The following is an 11,680-nucleotide window of genomic DNA, read 5'->3' as shown; positions in this document are numbered from 1 at the left end:
TGTATATTCACGCACCGAGACAATAACGGATGATCTGCATGTGCTTACAGAAGCACTCATTGATACATGTGATTTCCACAGGTGTTCCTCACAGGCTAGACACCTCACCTGATCTCAGAGCCTCAAATAGACAAACAGACAGATAGACGGAAGAACGGACGGACAGACGGACGGACAGGCAGACAGAAACAAAAGCACACACACACACACACACACACACACACACACACACACACACACACACACACACACACACACACACACACACACACACACACACACACACACACACACACACACACACACACACTTACCCCCACCCCCCACACACACAGCCTGTGGTGGTTCTCAGTGGTGTAGCCAGCGTGGGCAGCCCAGTGTAACACAATGCCTCTCTGTCCTCCAACGAATGGTTCACAGCTCCACAACACACAACAGGTCATTATGGGCCCCAGGACCCCCAACCCTCCACCACTTAGTCCCCAATTCTGTCCCCTACTGAGCACACACACTAGCCCCTATTCCCTAACACTAGCCCCACTGCCCCACACAGCTCCACACAGCAGCAGAGGAGGTCTACAAAGCATTAAAGCAGCCCCCTGCCAGACAGCCCAGATCCTAGATCCTCTAGTCAGCCATTATGACTGACGAAGTCTGGAGAAAGGTCACCAAAGGTCACCCAGCTGGTCGTTTTTATGGATGTTGATGACAAGGGGGTGTGACACAGTGGCTAATTAACCGACATCAGTAGGGAGGGAGGGAGGGAGGGAGGGAGGGAGGGAGGGAGGGAGGGCAGAGAGATAGCGTATGAGATGGGGAAACGGCTCGTTTGAACTGACAGTAGTAGAGGAAGGAGAGAATGATGGAAGGATGAGAAGGAGAGAGAGATAGCGATGGGGAAGTGGCCTGTTAGAGCAGGAGAACACATTTAATACAATTAAAGATGGGAATGATTTGATTACAGGAGAGGAAGATGTTGAGGAGACATATGACATTACTGGAGTTTCCCCTGTCAGAGCTCCGCAACACCGACTGCTGAAGACGTGTAGAAGAATTGTTTGTTTTTGCTCTTGAAAATAGAGTTTAAAAAGTTATAGCTTTTGCTTACAGTTACCTCACCACATCAAGAGATTAAATGAAGAGTTTATTCCCAAAACATTATATACACCAATTTCACATTTGTGTTTTTTAACCAGTGATTGCTTATGGGTTTGATGTGTGTGTCTTCAAAATGCTATACTGTAAATCCATTGTTTAGCTTGAATGATCCTATCCTGTATATTTGACTGTGATATGTGGTTGTCTCACCGAGCTATCTTATAATTAATGCACTTACTGTAAGTCGCTCTGTATAAGAGCATCTGCTAAATGACTCAAATGTCAAATGTTTTACATACAGATCTCCTATTACTGTATTGCATTTTTATTTAATTTTTTATTTGATTTCATAAATGTATCATTTGTACAGTTCTCTATAAAAAAATGTAGTTATTTGTTACATTCGACTGTGTAAAACCTAGTAGTACTACTTATTCCTCTGAGAATGAGGCGGATATATAGCATTTTGTCTCTCTGAAACGAAACCATCAAGTGATAGATTTAAACAAATACATGTCTGTCATTGAACAACCCCATGACAAGATTAGACAGTGAAAAAACACACCAATCTCTTTCAGAATATCTTTAAACAATAAAAGTTCATTTACTAACATTTCTGAAAAGTGATATTGTTTTGGAATTAAATTCTTCATATACAAACAATAAAGGGTTCCGGTGAGCCTTAGCACTTCAGAAAATAAAGGTTTTGTGACTAGTTGTATTTAAAAAAATTGTTATGGTTGACTGATAATTTACCACATGAGGGAGCTGGTATACCATACTCTCTCTTCTATTGGTCTGTTGTGGTAGAGCAGTCTTCACTGCCCCCTCGTGGTGAACTGGGTAGGTACAGTAAACGACTGTGTTGTGTTAGCAAGCTGTTCCTCCTCTCCTCTCCCTATTTCTCTCTCCTCTCCTCTCCTCTCCCCTCTCTCTCTATCTCTCCCTCCCCACTGCCCCTCGGCCTAGTATGTCCTTCTCCAGTCTGTATCTATTTCTATCTCTATCTAACCCTCTCTCCCTCACTCTCTGGGACTTAAAAAAAACAACCTGCCAAGTAAAAACTTGTACTGAGCTATTCGAGTACGACACCGATTTGGGGTAATACCCCAGTTTTGGTTTAGAAAGAGAGAAAGACAGGTGTGTGTATGGGATTACCTCTGAGTCACTGAGCTAGAGAACAACAACCCGCTGCCTTCACATCACACACACACACACACACACACACACACACACACACACACACACACACACACACACTTCCCCAAACCAGGCCAACCAATGAGCAGTCAGAAACAGGTGGACATCAACATGGGGTCAGTTTGACCTTTGACCTTTGGGACTGATGGGAAAATATTGTGTGAGAACAGAGCAGAGTGTGTCAACCAGAACAGCTACTGCTGCTTGTTTATTATTATTATTATTACTAGACATTTATTAATTCATACAAAACAGCAATTAAAATATATATTTTTTTTTAGATATTCCTTTTGATAAAATACAGAATAAAGTGCTCGTTATTCTTTATCTGCACAATACATGTTATTTCCAACTCAGTTTCTGTTCAGATTCATTGTTTTTCCATTTATTTTTCAGTCATAAAATATTTTCCAATTTTGGAATACATAGCTTATGTATCAAACATTAACAGTAATATACCTTAAGCAGGAAGACAAAATTACCATGGTTTCTCATAGGTCTGTGATGTTACCAGTATCGCAATATTCATTGGAAACACAAAGCAGACCAAACTCTTTAGTTCTTAAAATATGTATGTAAATTATTGGGTGCTATAGCTTGGAAAGTAACTAAATGTGACTCTGAATGACAACATAATGATGTTTGTTTCCAACATTCCGGATGTTTTCCTGAAGAAGTTAAATCCACGTCATGCTTTGTTTCCTTGACACAAAATATTAACGAGTATCGTGATATTGGTATCATCCTGGCCCTAGTTTCTAAGCATGAAAAATCATATATTTACAAACAGAAAATACTTTTTAATACCACATCAACTTAATTTGTGGTTTTGAAAGTATTCATGACTCATGACAGATATCTGTAAATGAACAGAAAACTGTAACGAGATTTGGTTGAATGGAACCAAAAGTCACTTCACAAAGAATATTATTCCAGAGAATATATACAACTGAATATTGAATACAATAAGAATGCATTTAAGTCTTACGCTATAAAATGCTAATTTAGACTCATGTACTTGAACACAACTATGTTTAAAAACAAAAAGAAAGTTGAGAGGATAATAAGGTCATTCAACCTTCCTTCTTCGCTGTGCTGCACAATTATTTCCTTCTTTCCATGAGGACTTTGGTTGGATACACAGAAAAGCAGAGGAACTGTTACCAAGGGCACATAGTTCATTCGGGACACGAGACACGAGAGTCTTCTATGACTGATTCACACTACAGGGCCGACCCCAAACCACAATGTGCTTCAGGGCTGTAGCCAGGGTCTGACTGTTAGTGAGGACATTTTACTGCATTTCTATACAATTAAAAAAACTCTAAAATGCTATTCGGAGAAGAGCAAAAAAAACATGACCTAAGCCATTATCACTATGGTTTCTGAAGCTTCATTCACCTCAGTCGATCTACAAACGCATCGCCTAGCTACACAATTAGCTCAGCACCAGGATTAAAAACTATAATTTAGGTACTGAGGGATCTGTTAACAGAAAGTATTTTATTAACAAATGGTAAAGCATTAAAAAAAGTTTTGAAATGTTCCTGCAATTCTCCACATTTTGATGTGACTTATGGTTAATATGATGTCTGAGTGAGAGTGACTAACAAAATCAATGGGGGACCCTGGAGGTCAGGTCCCCTGGGCCCTATGTGCCCAGTCAGTCATTTGGTCATGATTACCACAAGTTCAGTCTAGACTAACTAGACTAATTCACCTATTTTTTAATTGTATTTTTAATGACATGGGCTAATTGAGTGACTGTCAGTGAGTGACAGAGAAAAACTGGGGCAGCCAAGTTTCAAAATCGCACCTTGTGTATTCTACTATTCTAACCCTCAACAGTAAGTTGAGACCCCGAATGAGTTCCCCCAAAATACTTTTTTTTTTTAAATATATTTTTTAAATTAACTAGGTCTGGACCTCAGTGTCCTCATGTGTAGCGATGGCCCTGGCTGGCTTGGACATTTTCTTCTCACAATATCCTTTCTAGCACAGTTCCAGCAACTATAGTGGATGTGTAACCAGGCCAGCGCAGGATTGTCTTGTCTCAGTTTGACTCTATAGCGTGAATCAGTCACTACACTCCTGATTCCCTCCTGAAGCCCAGTGCATCAAGAGCTATAGCCGGCTGCAGCCTGTCAATCTGATTGTCTATGTCCAGCACACACAGCATGTTCATGTCCACCGCTACCTGGTCCTGAAATCTCTCCTGGAAGATGTCTAGTTGTACGTCCCTCTCCTCCCCTCCCCGTCGTCCCTCCCCCCCAGCATCACACCCATCTCCCCTACCTCCTCCCCCTCCTCCTCCCCGCAGCACAGGGCCACCTCGTTCTCATAGCAGAAGGCGCTGGGGGAGTGTGGAGGCAAGAGGTGGAGGCCGGAGGACTTGGGACCGAGAGGGGACACTGACCGGGTAGAACTCGAGCCGGAGGCAGACGAGGGGGAGCGGGATCGGCCCGTCATCTCCCGGAGCTCCCTGGCGCTGCAGTGCGGAGTAGCTGGCACCTCGTAGGTCTTGTGGAAGCGGGAGTAGTCTACCTGGTAGCGGTGCTCCTTCTCGAAGACCACGGGCTCGAAGCGGTGGCCCCACAGGATCTCCCTGGCCAGGTAGGAGGAGCGGGCCTGGGTGGTCATGGCCGTGGCCTCCACCATCCCCTCCAGTATCACCACGATCTCAAAGTCCTCTGTCGTCAGGTCGGCGCTACTCATGCAGTACAGCGGGCTGTTCTCGTTGATCTCGTGGACCACGACCAGTGGAGACACCAGGAAGAGGCGGTCCAGGCCCTCGTCGTAGCCCACGTCGATGTCCGTCTGCTCCATGGGGAGGTACTCGCCTTCGGCGGTGACGTGCGGCCGGATGAGCTGCGCCCGGACGTGAGCCTCCACAATGTGGCTTTTCCTCATGTTCCCCAGGCGAAACATCAGGCACAGCTTCCCGTCCCGCATGGAGATTACCGCGTGGTGCGAGAACAGCAAGGTCTGCGCCCGCTTCTTAGGTCGAACCATTTTGGCCATGATGGTTCCGATCATGAAGGAGTCGATGATACAGCCCACAATGGACTGGACCACCACCGTAGCCACCGCCGCCGGACACTCCTCGGTGACGCAGCGGAACCCATACCCAATGGTGGTCTGGGTCTCTATGGAGAAGAGAAACGCCCCTACGAAGCCTTGGACGTGTAGGATGCAGGGCTTCCACTCCACCCCTCCTCCCTCCAAGCCGGCCAGAGGCCCCTCTCCCAGGCCGGGTCGAAGGTCGAAGTCCCCATGGGCCAGGGCCACTCCCCAGAAGACCACCCCAAAGAGGAACCAGGAGAGCAGGAAGGTAGAGGTGAAGAGGAGCAGCATGTAACGCCAGCGGATGTCCACGCAGGTGGTAAATATGTCGGCCAGATAGTGTTTCGTCTTGTCTTCCATGTTGTGGAAAACCACGTTGCACTGGCCGTTCTTCTTCACGAAGCGGCTCCGGACATGGTTGGGCCCCGTCGTGGAGATCTGGCGGACGTTGTGGACAGACTCTGTTGCTCGCAGGGCTAGCGAGCTGCCGCCTCCTCCTCCTTCTGACCCTCCTCCTCCTCCACCACCACCACCTCCTCCGCCCCCCATACCCCTCCCAGTCATATTGTGGTGCATCAGGGGACCATGGCCATTGTGGAGGCCCAAGGTGGAGATCTTGAAGTGGTCTTCATCGGTGGCTACGATGCTGTATCTGATGTGAAACAAAAACCCAAACAAAACACACAAGTTTAGAGAGGAGGGTGAAGGAGACATGGCAGGTTTAAGAGTTAAAGTCCCAGTGCAGTCAAAAACATGATTTCCCTGTGTTTTACAGTCCAAGAATAGACACCAAGGACAGGCATTTAGAGGCAGGAAAAGGAGCTGATTGTCCTATTCCCCGGTCCTACCTGTTGACTCGCACCGCTCCCATGGCACCAGTGATCATCAGGCTGTGTCTGTGTGGGCAGTAATCAGGGCCGCGGTGGCCAGTGCCAACCATTAAAAGAGACCAGCTTGGTAGGAGGCTGTGGGCAGAGGGGCAGGAGGACAACAGCCTCAGGTCTAAGGACCCCTTGGTGATATCAGCGTTGCCTCCTTCTGATGCATTTCCTGGAATGACAGCAAATCAGAGAACAGTATGAATTTTTAAGGTCATTCAGAATCACAGCACCCAATGCACAGTATTTCTACATCTACACATGTCATGCAGGAGGAGGGTGGGATGGTCAACTCTCTTCATGCATGAAAAAAAACAGACAAATATTCATCATGATGGTTATAGATTGAGTCCCTCGTAGCCGGTCGCCCGAGGCCCCTTCATGTCAGCATGGGGTGGAACACACTAACAGACATAGGAGGGGCCAAAGCTCTGAAAGAGAGGGGAATCTGTGCTGAACTCCTGTTAAGGGAACAATTGATCTGGTGTTTGGCTTGATGACAGGGTTAGAGGCCGGGTGACGTAGTGGGTTAGAGCTAGTACCCATTATGTGATCGCTAGACTATCAGGGCGACCAAGGGAAAGCGTTGCATAACAGCCATAACAGGGTTGTAGCTGCACGCTATAGAACAGCAGCACTGGGTGGTTTGAAGAGAGGTGTGGAGTTAGCTATGTGTAGAAAAACAGTGGCAGTAGCTTACGAAGCGCTGTGACATCACTGCTGGGTCAACGAAACTGACACGTCGACACACGTCAGCACGGAGTTATTAAAACACACAGACGAGCGCGAGTGCACACACATACACACGTGCACGCACACACATACACACGTACACACACAGTCCACAGACTGACAGGATTTAGCAGGGTTGTTTTTTACCTTTGCGTGACAGTCTATGTCAATTTTCTTCCCTCCCAAATACACACACACACACACACACACACACACACACACACACACACACACACACACACACACACACACACACACACACACACACACACACACACACACACAGCAGATGGACAGATGTTGTTCCTGCCGTGTGCTTATTGGCCGGATTGAGGATCCAGGATCCTTCCCAATTTAAATCCTCAGTAAGAGGCTGGGATAGATTACGTCAGCATTGTTACATATCAACCACTGTAGCAGCTGGACCAAAGGGGCTGAGAAAGGAAGAAAGAAAGAGAGGGAGAGAGAGAGAGAGAGAGAGAGAGAGAGAGAGAGAGAGGGAGAGAGAGAGGGAGAGAGAGAGGGAGAGAGAGAGGGAGAGAGAGAGAGAATGAGAGAGAGGGAGAAGAGAGGGAGAGAGAGAGAGAGAGGGAGAGAGAGATGGAGAGAGAGAGAGAGGGAGAGAGAGGGAGAGAGAGAGAGAACGAGAGAGAGGGAGAAGAGAGGGAGAGAGAGAGAGAGAGAGAGAGATCCAGGGGGCTGACATGACATTATTGACAACACACCAGTTCCACTGTGTCTTAAGGAGTGTTTAGTGTACACAGTGTTAACCAGGGTCACACGTATCAAGTCTTTCCATAACACTTCCCGAAGATCCTGGGAGTTTGATTGGACAAGAATGTGTATCTGAGTTAGGTTGGAGGAGAAGAATCATGCATATGAATGGAAGACTGTGACAGCTTGAGTTTCTCAGTTTGAGAGTCTATGGGATAATGCCAGATCATAACGAATCCATCACCACAGACTGAGGAAACAGTAGTCTTTTCCGGTCAACCTGATTCCCATTGAGACGTGAAACTCAGAATGTAGCCATACTGTTAACCATACCAGCATCTTCAACATCGGAGGCTTCCAAGACATATAGATGTACTACAGATCTGGAACATTTTGTAAAATATACAGTACCGGGCCTCCCGGGTGGCGCAGTGGTTAAGGGCGCTGTACTGCAGTGCCAGCTGTGCCATCAGAGACTCTGGGTTCGCGCCCAGGCTCTGTCGTAACCGGCCACGACCAGGAGGTCCATGGGGCAACACACAATTGGCCTAGCGTTGTCCGGGTTAGGGAGGCCTTGGCCGGTAGGGATATCCTTGTCTCATCGTGCACCAGCGACTCCTGTGGCGGGCCGGGTGCAGTGCGCACTAACCAAGGTTGCCAGGTACACGGTGTTTCCTCCGGCACATTGGTGCGGCTGGCTTCCGGGTTGGATGTGTGCTGTGTTAAGAAGCAGTGTGGCTGGTTGGGTTGTGTATCGGAGGACGCATGACTTTCAACCTTCGTCTCTCCCGAGCCCGTACGGGAGTTGTAGTGATGAGACAAGATAGTAGCTACTACAACAATTGGATACCACAAAATTGGGGAGAAAAAGGGGTAAAAGAAATGTAAAAATACCAGTCAAATGTTTGGACACACCTTCAAGGTTATTTCTTTATTTGTACTATTTTCTACATTGTTGAATAATAGTGAAGACATAAACACATAAAGACATAAATAACACATATGGAATCTTATTGGTGTCCTTTAGTAGTGATTTCTTTGCAGCAACCATGAAACACTTTTTTGGTTACTAAATGATTCCATATGTGTTCATTCATAGTTTTGATGTCTTCACTATTATTCTACAATGTAGAAAATAGTACAAAAAATTTAAGAAAATCCCTTGAATTAGTAGGTGTGTCCAAACTTTTGACTGGTACTGTATATAGAGGGTAGGAAGAAAATGGCACCCTTTTCTCTACATAGTGCACTATTTTTGACCACATCTCATACGACCCTGGTCAAAAGTAGTGCACTATATAGGGAATAGGGTGTCACTTAGGACGCAGACAGAGACAGTCAGGAACCACTAGTCCCTGAGGGAGAGCAGGAGTAATTAAATGTTGATGATAGTTATTAGCCGTTTCCATAGGAACCTCTTTCCCCTCCTCGACGCTCTGATTTGCCGTGTCGAGCGGGGATGATTTAGCATGAGGCACCGCCGCCGAGGTGAAGCCAGAGGGTAGAGACACCAGAGGTGTAAGTGCTCTCCTGAGTGACTGAGTCACATACAGGACTGATTCACTTTAATGTGGGTAAAACTGAATCACACAGAACAGAGACAAATACCCAGATATTTCAGCGCATTTACATTTTGGCAGGCGCTCTCATCCAGAGTGATTTACAGTAGTAAATACATACATTTTCATACCGTGGAATTAGAACCCACAACCCTGGCATTGCAAGCGCCATGCTCTACCAACTGAGCACCCCGACCATAACCTACTCCACACCATAACCTACTCCACAACAGAACTCCACACAACACAATATATTTAGGGCCTGAAATTGTAAATATATATATGCAGCTATGATATGCCTTGAATCCGGAAACTTTTAATCCCAGGGAAATTAATATGAATGGATGAAAGTTTGTGTGTGTGTGTGTGTGTGAGCGCGCGCGTGTGTGTGAGCGCACACTCGTGTGTGTGTGTGTACGCAGGTGCGTTGGCGTTTGCATGTGCGTGTGTGGTAATCTCCTAATCCAAACTGTGATATGAAAGGTGGATGCAGTCAAGCATCCTGGTTTAAATGATCTTCTTTAATCTGAGACTGACATTAAAAGGGGAGAAAGAAAGGAAAAAGAAAGTGAAGAGTTTAGGTGACAGCACAGGGCAGGTCATCCGCTTGTCAGTAAAGAATAGGGGGTATAGAGATTGTGACATCCGAGGATGGGGTGTTACATTTGATCCAGTTTAGCGGTGATTGGTGGCGTTGTGGCGTCGTCATCACTGAATAAAGCATTGTTATACATGATTATGGCAGACGTTATTGTAGGCAAGTAATAGGAAGGGGGGAAAGTTATGTCCGTCTTTTTTGAATGGCTTTGATGGGAGCTCTATGAACACAGTATCTCATTCAAATATGCACCGTATGCACGTCTATCACGAATGCATATTATTGTGTAAAAAAACATGTCTTTCTCATATCTATGAAAAAAATATGGGATGACGAGATATCCCATTCGTTGAATAGCCAATGATAAACTCAAATTAGGGTAGGGTAGGCCTACGCACTTACTAAACTATATCAGAGTTGATGCTAACGTGTAGAGCTGTCCAGTGCTGAAATCTATTCCCACGCATATAGGAAATAAGAATGTCTGAATATAAGGAATTATGTGTCCATATCTGATCTAATTTCGAGTCTTGCAAATCAAACCTCTCAGGATATCCAAACTGGCATGCCACATCGCCTACGGCCTAGTCAATAAAATATGTCACACAATTAGGATTTGCCTGCGCATCATTTACAGTTGATTGACATTATAGGCCAGAACAATGCGTTACGTTAGCGGATTCATTGATCATTTTACAGTGTTTGTCTGAAAGACAGTGAACAGCAGAAAACAACAGGTTTCACTGGGCTCTACAAGGCGAGGAGTTCATGTCGTGACATAATACTGGTGAAAACAGGCAAGATTACTCTGCAGTTTATTTCGGGGCCTTAACGAGTGTATGAAGTGAGCTTCGTCGAAACGCTGCATGTTAAAAACAACAAAGACTCTTCGACTGGCCAATCTAAAAACCAACCAATCTAAAAGAAAAACAGGTCAAGTTCATGACAACTTGTCCTGTCAATGGAAAAGTGTTTTGGCCTATGAAAAAACTGTCAACGATTAGAATAAATACTCACCTTTTGAATGGCAATGTTGTTAGCTACTTGGAAAAACAACGTTGACATCCTCTCCAAAATACAAAATAAAACACATCCTTAATGTTCTGTCCTCTCTCTACGAATTCCTTTTTGCAGCCCGTTTCATTGTCTCACAACGTTCATTTTGAAACTTTTTGTCTTTGAATCCTAATGTTCTTCCAATGTTCTGTTTTATTGCTTCCTTGCATCCCACTCAACTGCTCGCATTCGCTCTCTCTGTTGGACTCGCACTTGACTCAATAAGCGCTCGAACCCTGTGTATATGAGGTGCGCACGGCACATCTCTCTGTCCCTAGCAAGCTGTGGGTGGGAGAGAGAGGGCGGGCGGGAGGGATGGAGCGCTTGTCACTTTGATTATGTCCCCGTTTACGTGGAGTTGTGTTCCTGAGAGTGTAGGTGTGCTTCCCTATTATTTAACGCCCGCGCCACAGATTTTTATTAGACTGGCCTCCAGAGAAGAAAACAGGTTGCTATGCATTGCTCGGATTTTCAGTGAATTTGGATCAGTGTTCGGCTGTACATGCGAGCTGCCTGTCTTTGTGCGAGGTTGAAGCTGCATTATTGAAATGTGAATAGATTTATAGAAATAGGCCTAATAAAAAAAGTTAATGACAGGAAATAAATATTAAATAAATATTTAAATATTCCTTTTGTTGACAACTACAGATATCATGTAATGTTAGAGTCGCATTTACAAATGCAGATTCTTAATTTGATCACTCTTTTTTGTGGCTGAGAATTTTCTTGCACCGCAGGAAATTCAGATGAGCTTCGTGATTTACATAAATCCAAGGAACACC

The 11,680-nt window shown here is 45.3% G+C and overlaps 1 protein-coding gene across 1 annotated transcript; it reads right to left on the bottom strand.

Annotated features, from left to right (window-relative positions):
* Positions 1 to 2,470: 2,470 nt before the first annotated feature.
* Positions 2,471 to 11,070, bottom strand: LOC135524784 (ATP-sensitive inward rectifier potassium channel 12-like). The gene is given in 4 exon segments (XM_064952607.1): positions 2,471 to 4,548; positions 4,551 to 6,013; positions 6,210 to 6,411; positions 10,860 to 11,070. Coding segments are annotated over 3 exon segments (1,722 nt in total). The 5' UTR covers positions 6,302 to 6,411; positions 10,860 to 11,070; the 3' UTR covers positions 2,471 to 4,381.
* Positions 11,071 to 11,680: the final 610 nt, after the last annotated feature.

The sequence above is a fragment of the Oncorhynchus masou genome, chromosome 4 (genome assembly GCF_036934945.1).
Source record: "Oncorhynchus masou masou isolate Uvic2021 chromosome 4, UVic_Omas_1.1, whole genome shotgun sequence".
Lineage (NCBI taxonomy): Eukaryota > Metazoa > Chordata > Actinopteri > Salmoniformes > Salmonidae > Oncorhynchus > Oncorhynchus masou.
This window is presented reverse-complemented; position numbering and strand designations above follow the sequence as displayed.